At 39.4% G+C, this 16710-nt stretch overlaps 1 protein-coding gene across 1 annotated transcript in view; it reads left to right on the forward strand.

The window, feature by feature from the left end:
- CD40LG (CD40 ligand) overlaps positions 1–16710 on the forward strand; it is a 49475-nt gene that overhangs the window by 22841 nt on the left and 9924 nt on the right. Inside the window, exons 3-5 of the mRNA XM_073599227.1 lie at positions 3589–3634; positions 8171–8233; positions 14756–14809. Coding sequence (XP_073455328.1) covers positions 3589–3634; positions 8171–8233; positions 14756–14809 — 163 coding nt within the window. The remainder of the gene's footprint in view (positions 1–3588; positions 3635–8170; positions 8234–14755; positions 14810–16710) is intronic.

Raw genomic sequence — 16710 nt, forward strand, 5'->3', positions numbered from 1 at the left:
TGAGGAGGCAGCGTGATGCTGAGAAGTCTTGGGTCCTGCCATTCGCGTGGATGTTACTTTGACACATACCACCTACATAAACATTGTTGTTGACCAAGTACACCCTTTCATGGAAATGGCATTCTCTGATGGCAGTGGCCTCTTTCAGAAGGATAATGCGCCCTGCCACACTGCAAAAATGGTTCAAGAATTGTTTAAAGAACACAACAATAAGTTTGAGGCGTTTACTTGGTCTCCGAATTTTCCAGGTCTCAATCAAATTGAGCATCTGTGGTATGTGTTGGGAAAACAAGTCCAATTCATGAACGCCTTACCTTGCAACTTACAGGACTTGAAGAGTCTGCTACTTGGTGCCAGATACCACAGCATACCTTCAGAGGTCCAGTGCCATCCTTGCATCAATGGGTCAGGGCTGTTTTGTCAGCAAAAGGGTCTGTTTTGGCGGCAAAAGGGAACCTATAGGTGGTTTGTCATAAAGTTATGGCTGATCAATGTATACACCTGTGGCTGTCACATTAAGCCAAAAAAAAGGTTTTAATTGTCCTTTTATGTAATAGTGAGAGTTACTGCTGTAAATATATCTACTCTCAATCGCCGTTTCTGTCTTCAAACTGAAAGTGATTGTTCTATGGAAATTCAATAGGTTTGTGGTTTAAATATAAAATCACGTACTGTGGTTTGCTTTGTGCTTGTTTTATGCAAAGAATTTAACTTCCCAGAAGCAATCTTCAAAGGTTATATATAAGCCATAATGTGTTGCTGCTCTGTGTGTAGATGATGGATGGGTTTCTGAGAGAAGAGTAGCGGGTACAGCTACAGTGGGGATGAAAAGTATTTAGACCCCCTTCAAATTTTTCATTCTTTGTTATATTGCAGCCCTTTGCTAAAATCATTTAAGTTCTTTTTTTTCCTCATTATTGTACACACAGCACCCCATATTGACAGAAAAACACACAATTGTTGACGTTTTTGCAGATTTATTAAAAAGGAAAAACTGAAATATCACACGGTCCAAGTATTCAGACCCTTTGCTCAGTATTTAGTAGAAGCACCCATTTGATCTAATACTGCCATGAGTCTTTTTGGGAAAGATGCACCAGATTTTTCACACCTGGATTTGGGGATCCTCTGCCATTCCTCCTTGCAGATCCTTTCCAGTTCTGTCAGGTTGGATGGTAAACGTTGGTGGACAGCCATTTTTAGGTCTTTCCAGAGATGCTCAATTGGGTTTAAGTCAGGGCTCTAGCTGGGCCATTCAAGAACAGTCACAGAGTTGTGAAGCCACTCCTTCATTATTTTAGCTGTGTGCTTAGGGTCATTGTCTTGTTGGAAGGTAAACCTTCGGCCCAGTCTGAGGTCCTGAGCACTCTTGAGAAGGTTTTCGTCCAGGATATCCCTGTACTTGGCTGCATTCATATTTCCCTCGATTGCAACCAGTGGTCCTGTCCCTGCAGCTGAAAAACACCCCCACAGCATGATGCTGCCACCACCATGCTTCACTGTTGGGACTGTATTGGACAGGTGATGAGCAGTGCCTGGTTTTCTCCACAAATACCGCTTAGAATTAAGGCCAAAAAGTTCTATCTTGGTCTCATCAGACCAGAGAGTCTTATTTCTCACCATCTTGGAGTCCTTCAGGTGTTTTTTAGCAAACTCCATGCGGGCTTTCATGTGTCTTGTACTGAGGAGAAGCTTTCGTCGGGCCACTCTGCCATAAAGCCCCGACTGGAGGAGGGCTGCAGTGATGGTTGACTTTCTACAACTTTCTCCCATCTCCCGACTGCATCTGTGGAGCTCAGCCACAGTGATCTTTGGGTTCTTCTTTACCTCTCTCACCAAGGCTCTTCTCCCCCGATAGCTCAGTTTGGCCGGACGGCCAGCTCTAGGAAGGGTTCTAGTCATCCCAAACATCTTCCATTTAAGGAATATGGGTCCACTGTGCTCTTAGGAACCTTAAGTGCAGGAGAATTTTTTTTGTAACCTTGGCCAGATCTGTGCCTTGCCACAATTCTGTCTCTGAGCTCTTCAGGCAGTTCCTTTGACCTCATGATTCTTATTTGCTCCGGCATGCACTGAGCTGTAAGGTCTTATATAGACAGGTGTGTGGCTTTCCTAATCAAGTCCAATCAGTATAATTGAACACAGCTGGATTCAAATGAAGGTGTAGAACCATCTCAAGGATGATCATAAGAAATTGGACAGCACCTGAGTTAAATATGAGTGGCACAGCAAAGGGTCTGAATACTTAGGACCATGTGATATTTCAGTTTTTCTTTTTTAATAAATCTACAAAAATGTCAACAATTCTGTGTTTTTCTGTCAATATAGGGTGCTGTGTGTACATAAATGAGGAAAAAAATTGAACCTAAATGATTTTAGCAAATGGTTGCAATAAAACAAACAGTGAAAAATTTAAGGGGGTCTGAATGCTTTCCGTCCCCACTGTATATTTGACAGAAAGCATTCACAGAAAGCTTATGACAATGCAGAAGAACCCCTTGTCCCAAGCTATATCTCTAGGTCACACAAGTTATAATAAGACATACAGCATATGACAGTCCACAATTTAGTTTATTATCCCTGTTGTAGAAAAAAGGGAGGGTTGCCAAAGTCCCATAGGTATAACCCCCCCCCCCCCCTTTTTTCTACATCATATACATGGGACTATTAATTAATTAATGTACTTATGGAATTTCTTATGCTCCTTATTAATTTTTAGCACACTTTTATGAGTAAACACTTGTTGTTTGTAGTCACCTATGACACACAGGGATTTTTTTCTAGCACTGGTATATGATATTTATTAACCTACCTTTGGAATCTATTGATACACACAAGTGATATATTCAGTCACTTATGTGGTGTTGTAATTTCACCTTCATTCACTGTGTATGTAGTGCTGCATTTTATCCCTGTAGATGCAGTTACTTTTATAATTAGATGGTATCTGATGGATTGATGTGCACTATGCTGCACTATTGTTTATTTAACACACATGTTTACATAGTAATTTGGGTATAGTTTAGGTATGGTTACACACTAAGGTGGGTCATTATTACCCCCCTACCCATTTGCAATAGGGGTAGTGCCACTTACCCCACTTTTTGTTGTTATTATTTGTAAGTACCCTTTGGGAACTGCTTAGGGGAGGCTGCAACTCGATGGTATTCTCTGCACTCAGGATACTATTTTTCTGATTACTGATTTGAGCCCATTAACTGGCCAAAAAACAAAGGAACTGTCTAAATGACAAAATTTTGGCCGATTTTTCATATAGTGTATGGCCAGCATAAGCAATAGTTGGTTTCTTTATAAAATGTAACAATCAGGAATCATTGTATGGGTCAGAAGCAGAACCATGGCCTTGTGCCTCTACCTATGTTGGCCTGGAAACAGCTACACTGTGGTGACCCACAGCACAACTTCAGTAGCTTAGTGATGACTGCAGGATGATTCCTGCCCTAATAATAATGGTAATTAAATGGAGTAATTAATTTAAATGAATAGAAAATGGTAAAAAAAATAAAAATAAAACACTGGTTATATTGTACACTGGATAAATAAGCAATGTGTGTGTGTTTTTTTTAGATAACCCAGTATGACCAACCTAGTGAAAGCCATGAAAAATTAACAGGTATGTTGATAATGTATACCTTTATAAGCTTGATTTTTACCAATTATGAGCCAGTTATGATCAGACTGCTATGTCAAGCAGCATCACATACATATGTTTACTTATTTAAAGTAAAATACTTGTTCAGAAACCTCTGATAGAAGTAGCCATTTTTTGGCCTGCAGTGACTTAACACCCTGCTTGACTGCCCCTAAACAATTGTGTGTCCCATGAATTGTGGAAATGGCTGTCTCCATCCGATGAGTCTCTGACATGTATATGTGTTTGGTGGGAAATTTTACAAGTACAAGTGTAAACTGCAACAGCTGTAAACTATAATATAACTGACAGAGTGTCATATTAAAGGGCTCCAAAATGAATTTTCTGAAATTTCAAATTCAGGTCCTCAGGAGTAAGTGCACAGTTTGGATAGGGAGATCCAACAATCTAGATTTATGCCTAGCTATCCTTAGCTAAATCAAGAAGAGAACCATATGAGCTCTAGTTCTTGCTGTAGATTGTAGCTCTATTAATATATACTTTAAACGATAACTGTCCCTGCAAAAAGGTTTTTTTGCCATGCTTTGCACTGATATTGAATAAGTAGCCTGAAATATCTATATGCAAGTTGAATTAAACAGGTCCCCATAGCAAAGATTTTAATGGCCCTCCAAAATAAAAAAAAACAATTGTACAGTACCCCAATTGCCATGGCAGATGACAGATTGCTGCAGAGGATGCGGTAGTGATACTGAAGTAAGTACAAATCTGGAAATCGGAGAGGGTGGGTCTTATTCAGCCACCGGGCTAGAGAAAAAAGATAGGTCTACATTGTTCAAAAGTACACTTGTCCTTTAAAGCGTCTCTCTGAATAACTTAACATAATGACAAACAATAAGAATAGACAAAGAATGAGGAGTGGTGTGGAATCGGTAACATACAGCATGGAATACAAAATGAAGTGTTGTGAAATAAGAAATTTACGGCATGCCATAGGAATTGTACTAGCAGAGCTATTTTGGTACTTTTACATAGATGCATTGCAGTGATGCACATAATGAGGTGCCCAGCACATTTTGTCATATTGCAGAGCCTCAGAATGTACAGTAACACAATATATTGTAGTGCACTGCATTACAAAATAATAGTACATACCTCATTATTGGTGAATTAGACAGCCTATTCAAATATATAGGCTGCCTTAACCCAACTCACATTAACATGCAGCATGATAACCATTAACATGCAGTAGCTAATGCAAATGAACAAGAGTGGCATCCAGTCCCAGGGGTGAGGAGCAGTGGATGCCTCTATAAGTAAATTGCGCCCCATTCAGATCTCTATCAGCACAGTCCCACATATGCACGGAGAGCTCAGCACTTTACTGCTGTCATTTGTAAATACAGAGCCGGCAGAGGAAGACTTCCACTACTTGCTGCCTCTAAAGGGCTCTAAATGATGACATCATCTAATGCAGAACCTGGCAGAGGAAGGAAGTATTGGAAGTCTCCCTCTGTGAGCTTTTTGTGTAGCTGAGCTGTCACTGCTTCTGTGGATCCATGCTGACAGAATATGAATGAGAAATAATTCAACTACAGAGGCACCCACTGCTACTCATACCTGGGGTTCAATTTTACTACAGAGGCCCCACAGGTGCAAGCCTCATAGCAGCCATGCCAGTGTTTGATACATAGACTGTATCTGTGTTCCAAACCTATCCTCCTAAAACATGAAATAAACCATGCTTTTTATATCAGTGACAAAAGTGATGACACTGGGTTTAAAAAAAAACAATGCTGTACTTGACAGAGCTCTGGTATTTTCACACTTTCACACTGGGGCGTTTCTGGCGCTTTAACGTAAAAAAAATCACCTGTAAAGCGCTTTACAGGTGATTTTTTTAACGCGAAAGCGCCTGAAAAATGCCCCAGTGTGAAAGGGTTCTTAAGGTTATACAGTATAGTTAATGAACTGTCTTAGTACCAGAGCTCTGTCAAGTACAGCATTGTTTTTTTTTAAACCCAGTGTCATCACAAAGAAGCCTCATCTGCAATCCCAATGTGAAAGCCCGAGTGCTTTCACACTGAGACCCCTTTCACACTGGGGCTTTTTTCAGGCGCTTTAGCGTTTAAAAAAGCACCTGAAAGAAGCCTCATCTGCAATCCCGAGTCCCAAAAAGCCCAAGTGCTTTCACACTGAGGCGCTGCGCTGGCAGGGCATCAAAAAAAGTCCTGCAAGCAGCTTCTTTGCAGCACTTAGGCCCTTTTCACACTGGGGCGGTGGGGGCGTTGGTGGTAAAACGCTGCTATTTTTAGCTGCGCTTTACCGTCGTTTTAGAGGCGGTATTTGGCCACTAGAGGGGGAGTTTTAACCGCGCTGCCCCATTGATTTCAATGGGCAGGAGCGGTGAAGGAGCGGTGTATACACCGCTCCAAAGATGCTGTTTGCAGGAGTTTTTTTCCCTCCTGCCAGAGGGCTTTCACACTGGAGACACAGCTGCGGCAGTTTCAGGTCGGTTTGCAGGCACTATTTTTAGCGCAATAGCGCCTGCAAACCGCCCCAGTGTGAACGGGGCCTTTAGGAGCGGTGAATACACCGCTCCTAAAGCGCCCCTTCCCATTGAAATCAATGGGAAGCGCCTGCAAAGTGCTTTTGGCAGCTGCGCTTTGTGGGTGCTTTTAACCCTTTATTCGGCCACTAGCAGGGGTTAAAAGCGCCCCGCTAGCGCTCGAAAAACGCTGGTAAAGCGATGCTAGTTTTTCGGGTGCTGGAAGTGAGAAAGGGCTCTTAAAGCACTCTGGCTTTCACATTGGGATTGCAGATAAGGCTTATTTCAGGCGCTTTACAGGTGCGCCTGAAAAACGCCCCATGGTGAAAGGGGTCAACAGGATGTCTCCAGTTTTGTCTAAAAATTGATAGAACATATTGCATATAAGCACAGAAAAAGCCATTCTGAAGTTTAATGATAATTAAAATGACCTTTCCATTTTCTTCTAAAGCTCGTATACTTGTCAACACCTACCAAAAATTCAAATTTCCCTTTTTTGTGAAAGCAAATCTATATAAAAGGATCTACTTTTTGCTCCACAGTGTTGCAAAATAACTGTGTTTTACTGCTCATCTTTTATATTGCGAAAGTCTATATCTGATTGATTGAAAACAGTAGACTATCTATAAGACCATTTGAATCTACCACAGCATTGCCTAAATTATATCGTCAACCTAAAAAAGAAAATATGGGCTTCATAGAAGTTTTGGCATTCTGCCATATGATCCACTGGACTTATTTTGTCTCTTTAAGGCAGGGGTCTCCAAACTTTTTAAATAAAGGGCCAGTTTACTCTTTCAAGCTTCAAGGGGACCAGATTGTGGCCAGTAAGAGTAGAAAATGCCCTGGCATTAATGGGAGTAAACAATGCCCCATCACTGGTGTTCATAGGAGAAATATTGTCCCACTGTTGGTATTGGGAAGGAATTGTGCCCCATTATTGGTTTCAATGGGAATAACAGTGCCCCGCTATTGCTGTCAGTGGGAGAAATAGTGTTGTATTGTTGGTACCAGTGACAGGAACTGTGCCCCATTGTTGGTGTCAGTGGGAGGAAAAGTGCCCCAAGGGCCAGATAAAGATAAACAAAGGGCCACATCCGGCCCCTAGGCCACAGTTTGGAGACTACTGCTTTAGGGCATTGTTTACAGCGAATGGCCATGGACTTCTCCAGAGTTTGAAATCCACTATCCAGAAGAAAATGGGGAAATCCACTATCCAGAAGAAAATGGAAATTAAGACCAATACAATTTCTAATCATTATAGTTGTATTTTAGACCATACAAAGTTTATATTAGCTGGCAGACTTGTACTCCAGTAGTTGGAAATAAATTCTTACAGCAAACTACCATAATTTTATTAAGCTTTTTTAAAAAGAATAAAACTGAATCAATTGCTAGGGGATCCCCTTTTGATGCAAGTATGAGATATACAAAAATTTAGAAGAAAGAAAAAGACAGGAGAGAAAAAAGAAAGTAAAAAAATATTGATGTTTGTTTTATTGAGATATACAGTATAGGATGAAGTGGTCAACAATAATGCAATTCTTAAGAATTGTACTTTATTTTTGCTATCCTTTCTTTCTTTTTTTAATTGTTCTATTTTAATATTTGCATTATAAAGAGAAATTCTAATAATTAACATATATGATTTTTTTATATATTGAACAATTTTGATATTTTTTACATTACAATTACTTTCAGATAAATGTTACACTATGAACACATGTGAACTATGAACCAATTCATGAACTTTAGTGTCTATTTAAAAGCATTTTTTTTCTTATTGCAAATAATCTACTATGAACTAAAAAAATAGGGTCATTGGTCAAACACTTTAATACTCTACCCACACAATTGGGTTTAGTAGGGAAATTGTAATTGATTCATGTTATTAAAGCTACTTTTTAACATCTCATGAATAGCTGAACCAATAATTCAAATAATTGTGTAGCAGTAACTTAGCAAGTGAGACACTTAAAATAGTAATATATATGTATTTTGTATCACAGCTGAAAGAGAAAATTCAGTTCCTGAACCTCGGATTGAAGAAGAACCCAGAACTCCAAAAAAAGGTATAACATACACATAAGTGAGAAATAAAGTTTAATGGTCTGCTGCAATTCCCTTCTCCAAAAGCTTTTGATTAATTATAACGATAATACACAGAAAATGTTATATACAGTTCTACAAAATCCATGAGTTTTAAAAATCAGTGGTTTCACTGTTTTTCCCCCCACAGCCATCAGTCAGCTTAAGATATGCACTTTCAAAAATGACAGTATGAAACTGATATGAATATGTTGATATGGAGTGACACAGATCATTCTTATTACTTAAAATTTGATTTGTAAGGCTTACCCTAAAAAATGTGTGTGTATAGGCAAAACTTTAATAGATTTGAATACAGTAGGGTAGGACTAGGACCACCGTCTTGTTCTATTATTCAAAATCCTTTGATCCTGTAGGCAGTCGCCTACAGCCTGTATGAAAGGGTGCACAGTCAATGGTGGCTCTAGATAAATTCCAATTCATGAAAAAGCCAGCACTCCTTAAACACTATGGGGTTGATTTACTAAATGTTTACTTTGCAAGAGAATTTTCTTTTAACTTATTGAAGGTCATGAAAATTCACTATGCAAAGAATACCCAATCATGTGCAAGGAAGAAAAAAAAAACTGCGTTTTTACCTGAACATGTTAGGATGACAAAACTCAACAGAGTTTCACCTTATTTATTAAAGCATTGTGAAAAAACAAACAAAAAACAAACATGTTATTCTTACCTGCTCTGTGCAATGGTTTTGCACAGAGCAGCCGTGATGCTCCTCTTTTTGGGTTGTGATTGACAGCAGCAGGAGCCACCTTAAAGAGGAACAATAGAAGCCCAGCACAGCACAAAGGCAACTGAAGACTTCCAGTTTGCATCACTTTTTAGGCCTTGTTCACACTGACAAATTTAAGCTTACAACTGTGTGAGGGCTGTATTTTGCCTGCATGGGAGGTACAGGTGTTCTATGCATCCTCATACAGGCAGTCCCATTCATGTTAATCAAAACATGAGGCTGCATGGACAAAGCTGCTGCCCCCAACTGGACATCCCTGTGGGTGCGGATGTGAGCTTGAAAACCCCTGGCTAACGTTAAGTCTAAGATGTTATAAATCAGTGTTTCTCAACCTTTTTCAGTCAAGGCACCCTTTAAAATTATGGACAATCTTGAGGCACCCTCCAAAATTATGGATAGTTAATGCACCTCATTCTGAAGTAAAAACTATTCAAATTGTTTTACATAATGCAGCAACATCAATACACGTAAGACATCCAACATTAAAGGTGATTCTTCCTAAGCAAATACACTTTTGCAAATCGGTACTGGTCCAACGTTTCTCTTCTCCCTCAGTTTTTCTCCATCACTTAGCTAATGAGACCCCAAAGCTGATGGAGTGGGGCAGGGGAGGGTCAAACAAGGATGATATGCAGGCAACCAACTGACATCCTCCTTATGATGATGTCATTGGTCGTTAGGAGGTTGGCAGCTAGAAGGTTGTAATGGTGTACAATGAAAACCTATGGCTGTGTGTAACTAAAAGGCCGGTTCCATCCACCCACCGGCTTGCATACAATTTTGGGGTAATTTTTAGGCATTTTGCCAAGGCACCTTTGAAGAAACCTCAAGGCACCTTGGTTGAAAAAGGCTGTTATAAATGATAGGTTTATCAGGTTGCTATGGCATCAAATATCTACTATGCTATGTGTCAGCACACAAATGTGTCCGGACTAGTAATTATTTCACTTCAGCTATCTATATCAGTAGCTGTATGGTATATGTCCAAGTATGCCGACACCTTGGGCTACTCTAATTGATGAGCGTCGGTTTTTCCACTACATACTTTACTATTGGATGTTAATCTAGATGCCCACCTTTGTGACAGTTCGGAGCATGTTTTTCAAAGTAGTATCCACCATCACCATACTCAAAGCAGTTATAAAAGTCATGCAAGTAACAGTGCCGATTTACATTTTTAAGGATTCTCAGTAACCTTCTGCTGGCACATTATAGCAGCAGACTCCTAAGTCATCATATAGCAATGGTTGTTTTTCCCTGCAGTCACAAATCAGACGGAAACTTTCAGATACTAACTTTTATTCTCCAGGGTGGGTTAGAATTAATTACTATTATTGGATCTCTTATTGCCACAAAATCAAAAGCATTAATACAAATTATAGATTTAAAGAGAAACTGATCTCTAGAAGATGCGCTACAAAAAGGCAGACAGGGCAAAGGACTAGTCATCAGTATTGCCCAGGGTCTCACTGCAGCTGATCTTTTTCAAATTTGTAAAATACTATGCTTTGTTCTGCACAGTGTCTGTGTGGAGACAGTTATCTTGGCAGAGGCAGGGCTTTCTCATTACAACAATTAGCAGCACAATGGTGCCACATCTCGCTCCAGATCTTTTAACATAGAGCTGTCAGAGGCAACAGTATCTTCAATCTTACACAACAGATATACAGCTATGAGGGCTATAGGCACAAAAGTGCCTAACCCCTTAATCAACCTTTAACCTATCCCCTAAACATTCCTCAACACCTAACCTAATTCTGACCTTTAACCACTTCCATGCCGGGCCTATTTTGGCAGTTCTCTAATACATGTAAAAATCATAAGTTTATTGCTAGAAAATTACTCAGAACCCCCAAACATTCTATATGTTTTTTAGCAGACACCCTAGGGAATAAAATGGCGGCCATTGCAACTTTTTATATCACACAGTATTTGCGCAACAATTTTTCAAAGAGTTTTCTTTGGAAAAGAAACAGTTTCATGAATTAGCAAATGATAAAACAGTAAAGTTAGCCCAATTTTTTTGTATAATGTGAAAGATGATGTTACGGCGAGTAAATAGATACCCAACATGTCACGTTTTAAAATTGCGCACACTCGTGGAATGACGCCAAACTTTGATACTTTAAAATCTCCATAGGTGAAGCTTTACAATTTTTTACAGGTTACCAGTTTAGAGTTACAGAGGAGGTTTTGTGCTAGAATTATTGCTCTTGCTCTAACGCACGCTACAATTCCTCACATGTGTGGTTAGAATGGCGTTTACATATGTGGGTGGGACTTACGTGTGCGTTTGCTTCTGTGCGCAAGCACACAGGGACGGGGGTGCTTTAAAAAAAAATGTATTATTGTTTATTTTACTTTAATTTTTTTATTTATACACTTTCTCTTTAAATTTTTTTGATCACTTTTATTCCTATTACAAGAAATATAAACATCCCTTGTAATAGGAATGGTGCATGACAGGTCCTCTTTTTGGAGAGATATGGGGTCTATAAGACCCCACATCTCTCTTCCAGACTGGAAAGCATCAGATCAAAAAAAAAATGAACGATCCCGCGCTTTCCAGCCGAGATCACATCTTTGTTTAGAACTGCTCCCCGGACGTGATGTCATAATGTCGCGCCCGGGCCTCCGGCGGTCATAGAGATGTTTGACTGATTATTTCTCTGGGTCCCCAATGGCACGGGAGACCCCAGAAAAGCACCAGAGGGCGGTGGGAAGGGGGGATGTCCCCTCCCGTCGCCTGTAAGAATGATCAAGCCGCGTAACTGCCTCTATGATCATTCTTATGGTGCACAGAATTGCCGACTCTAAAAGATGATATCTGAATGATGCCTGTAGCTGCAGGCATCATTCAGATATCCCCACTGAAATTCAAAGACGTCATATGACATCCTTGGGCTGGATGTGGTTAACCTAACCTTAATACTCCTCAGCATAACCCTAACACTTAATCAAAAATGTAAAACAAGCCCCAACAACTGACATTTTTTCTGTATTCTGTTCCTTTAATAAGCCCCTTTTGTGGGGCTAATTAAAAAATTATTACCAAAAAGGAGGCACTGGAAGCTTGCTATTCTCTGTAATGTGCCCTTGCCGCTTGACAACTTTCTTCCTTGCTGCTCTCCATGGAACCCATGTGTGGTCTGTCACCTAATCCTCCACCACCTCTTCCTCACTAAAGACTACTTTGTATTGACCTCCAGCTGCTGCATATTCTCTGCCTGTTGCTACTCCCTACCTGCTGTCCCCTGCCTTTACCATCACTGAGCCACAATTTTCCTCTGGTCATCTCACTATCTTCCTCTATGTCAAAAGACAGTATGGCTTGCACATCACACCTGCTGTAAGTCTGCTATGGTGTGGTCAAATCATTTTGCAGACTCCTCAATTGCCAGGCTATGGCAGGATTAGGGATGGGGGAGGGTGCATTAACAATGCTGGCAGACAACCGGTTTCTCTATGCCTGGAATGATCTAGGTGTGGACAGTTATGTCAGCCAGTCAACTGTCTGCAGAGTGCGCTATGTATAGCATTGCATAGCACAGTGAGAACATCACTGTATAGTAATGTATAATAGCACTGCGTCTCTCCCTACACAGATTTGTTAGTTTTCCCTATCCACCTCTAAAGCACACTGACAATATGGCTGCCAAACCCATAATAGTAAGGGGGCTGGTCATTTTACTAGGTATCTGTTATTATATTTTCATAGCAAGTATGAACACTTTTCTGTAACAAACATGCTTGACTCATTTTAATACCGAAAATTAAATGTGTCAAAACTAAACATCCTGTTTGCAACTAATTGCAAGCAGACAGATAGATGGAAAGTTAAAAAACAGTATAGCTGCAAAAATAGTTTGTGCAATTATAATAAACCTGTGATTTGCATTTTGTAAAACATAAAAAGTTTTAAAGTACTATAATGCCCTTATCAATGTAGGTATCATTTATAAATAAACTCCTAACTCCTTCATCTGTGAAAACAAAAGTGGATGATTCAGGATGACTCAGTTGGTGGAAAAGGACATGGTTATACATCATCTTTAAAGTATCATTTTCTCTTATAAAAGAAGTTGCAACATTTTTTTAGCTTGTTAGCTGCCCGATTTATTATTATAATGCAGGGGTCCTAAAATGTTTTAATAAAAAGGGCTAGTTTACTGCTTTCAGGCCTAATAGGGTAAACAAATCCCCAAGATTGATGAGCTGTGAAACCTGACCTAGTGCTTGTTGTTAGTGGGAGAAGGAATAATGCCCAATTATTGGGCAGTGGAAGGAACAGGCCATCCATGGTCTTTGGATTAATTTATAAAATTATATTATCAGTTATCAAAAAAAGAAGTGCAGTGTTTGTATAAAGGGCAGTAATCTACATCAGCCAAATAAGATGGACTCTTGTTGCCATGACTTATCACATAAGTTTGAAAAGAGTGCATGTGTGTCACAAAAAGTTATATAAGTAAACCGCTTATTGCCTTTATGTTTATGAAAAGTTAAATTGCAACATCACTTAGGTATGTCAAAGCTTGGTGCCTCCTGGATATCTGGCATTAGTGGTGCTAAATGAAAATGAGGCACAAGTCACTGACTAAGGATAAAGGGCAATATCATTGAATAGTGGCATCCTAAACTGTTGACAATTTTTAGTTCAAGATTCACTGTTAGATGGTATTATTATAAAACACTATGCATGAACTACTAATCAGCACCCTTATGCCACGTTTACACGGTCAGATTTTCTGACGGGAAATGTTTGATGGGAGCTTGTTGTCAGAAATTCCAACCATGTGTAGGCTCCATCAGACATTTTCCATTGGAATTTCCGACAAACAAAATTTGAGATCTGGATCTCAAATTTTCCAACAACAAAATCCGTTGTCGTAAATTCCGATCGTGTGTACACAATTCCGACTCACAAAGTTCCACGCATGCTCGGAATCAAGCAGAAGAGCCGCACTGGCTATTGAACTTAATTTTTCTCGGCTCGTCGTACGTGTTGTATGTCACTGCGTTCTTGCCGATTGGAATTTCTGACAAGATTTGTGTGACCGCGTTTATGCCAGACAAGTTTGAGCCAACATCCGTTGAAAAAAAAAAACACAATGTGCGATCATGTGTACGCGGCATTACAGTTTATTGAGAACTACAAGCTGTCTGCCATGGTGGCAGACTGGACTTAGTTTTCTCATTCAGAGATTGCTATGAATGAATAACACGACTGTACAGGTTTCATGTCTTAGTATGCGATGCATACTAGCACGTTCTGACATTAATTTGCAGTGAGAAAATGTTTTTTTCTTTTTTACTACCACTTTAAATACGAAAGTGAATGTATCCTTTAAATATACATCTGTATCTGCTTTAACTAAATGTGCATATACAGTACATTGTTTGTAAAATATTCAATAAACAGAAAATTTTAAAAAAAAGTTAATATACTAAAGCAATTTCAAAATTCTTGTGATGTGTAATTGCTGAGAAATAGGCCTGTCATCGAAAGCTGGTAGAGCCTGGACATCTCCAGTTGGATGGATCTAAAGTATTACATTTTTTTTTGTTCATAATTATTGCCAAATAAGGTAATAATGCAAAATTAAAACAGAAATAGGTTCCTAGCCCAAAACTCTGTCCTGACTTGCTAATGTGATTGATATTAGAATATATTTTATATATTAACTTTTCATATCACTTGAAATATCTGTGTGCAGTTAAATGTTAAATGTCTGAAAATAATTTATTGCAGTACCAGTGGCCGCTATACATGTAGTGGGAGACAAAAACAACAGCAGCAATGAAGGTAAACAGATACGATGTTTCTTAGTTCAAATATTTGTTTATAGCTGATTGCCTTTTTCTTTTAAATGTCTGGAACTTTATATATGGAAAATGGACTGTCTGCAATGCATGGTTCCTGTGGGGAGGGGGCAGTACACAGAGAAGAAAAAGCCTCTTTTAAAGTGTATCTCTACTCAGAATATTTTTAAAGTTTTGGAAAATGAAAAAGTGTGAGAAAACTTTTCTAAAGTAAGAGTAAACCCCCATGTAGACAGTTGTTACTAAAGATATTCCCTGAATTCTTTTTAGTGACAACTGTGTTGGATTTCCCATCACTGTCTGTCTCAGTAACAATGGTAACCAGGGCACTGACAAGAGTTTTAACTTTTCCCAACCAAAACGTAAAAAAAAAAGTTTGAGCAAGAGATCCATTTTAGCCGCTAGCATCCATTATCCACTCAGCATCTGAAAAGTATATCAGGGACAATTAATGTATTTGTAATTAATGAACCATTTCAAAAAGCTTTAAAAAAGCTTGTGTGCTATATTGTTAATTATCATCTAGCATGATATGGTAGACTATGACTATGCAGTGTGATTACAATTTATGTGGAGCTTAAAAGCATGCTTATTTACCTCTAAAACAAAAGTACTTACCTCTTACCTTACTGCTGGTTATGCAGGGAGGAAGAGAATGTGGTGATAAACAGCAACTCACTACAGGCTGAAATATAAAACCAATGGTATAAATTTCTAGATAAACATTATATTTAGCAAATATTTAATTATTGTGATGGAATGTGTTTAGGTTGTATGTATTAAAGTGTTTCTAAAGGCTTCAGGTTTTTTTTTAACCAAATACATTTTATGCATTAGGGTAAAAAACCTTCTGGGTGCAGCGCACCTCCCCAGCCCTGCCTTATACTTACCTGAGCACCATCTTGATCCAGCGATGTGCATGAGAGCAACGGCTCTCTGGGGTCTCTCTTTCCTCATTGGCTCACACAGCAGCAGGAGCCATTGGCTCCTGCTGCTGACAATCACAGAGGCTTGCTATTGAGGGCACTCGGCAGGAGGAAGGAGCCCAGACTGCCAGCGTGAGACCCAAAAAGAAGAGAGTCGGGGCTGCTCTGTGCAAATGTATAAAGTATAAGTATAAAGGTGGATTTAATGAGACCAGAATGTGATATTATGCTGAATTATTTTAACTTTTTATGTTTAAAAAGATAAATGAAATATAAAAAAATAGGGATGTAATAAAGTCAATAACAGGGCAAAATGTCAGTAAGATATCACACTTTGAACATCCTCCTAATTGGAAGTCAACAGCCCAGTGTGGGTCTAATGGTGATGCTATGATTATCTTGTTGGCGATATCAGGAAAACTTGAATTTCCTAGCAACTGCACCCCATGAGCAGCTGAAATTTTGAAAGACAAACACCCATTACCTATTTAAACCTCTTCCATTTATTGCCAGTATAGCAGATGTTCTGGAAATTTACAGGGGTGGGTGATGAGTGGTCCAGATTTATGTATGGTGTAGATTTATGATGTTTGATTTGTATTCCAGCTTAGGGGATTTGCCTAAACATGGCTTGCGAGTTTATTTAATAAGGCACTGCAAAGCATATTAAAACTGCAGTAACTCAACAAATTAGAAAATATTTCTTAAAATCTGTGTTAGTTTTTTTTTTAATTCATACTTACCCAGGTGGATGCAGCATCAGTCCCCCAGAACCTCTAACACTGAGAAACGCGCAATCGAACACCATTGAACGTTTGAATATCACAGCCCTCTATTCTGCCCCCCCCCCCCCACGCTCACTGGAGCACTGGGCTGTGCAGGGGGTGGGAGCGGCCGGCTCAGCCTCTCAACGGCTTGCTGAGAGGCTGAGCCGGACGGCTAAGTGACGTCAGCCAAC

The sequence above is a fragment of the Aquarana catesbeiana genome, linkage group LG09, assembly GCF_042186555.1.
Source record: "Aquarana catesbeiana isolate 2022-GZ linkage group LG09, ASM4218655v1, whole genome shotgun sequence".
Classification (NCBI taxonomy): domain Eukaryota; kingdom Metazoa; phylum Chordata; class Amphibia; order Anura; family Ranidae; genus Aquarana; species Aquarana catesbeiana.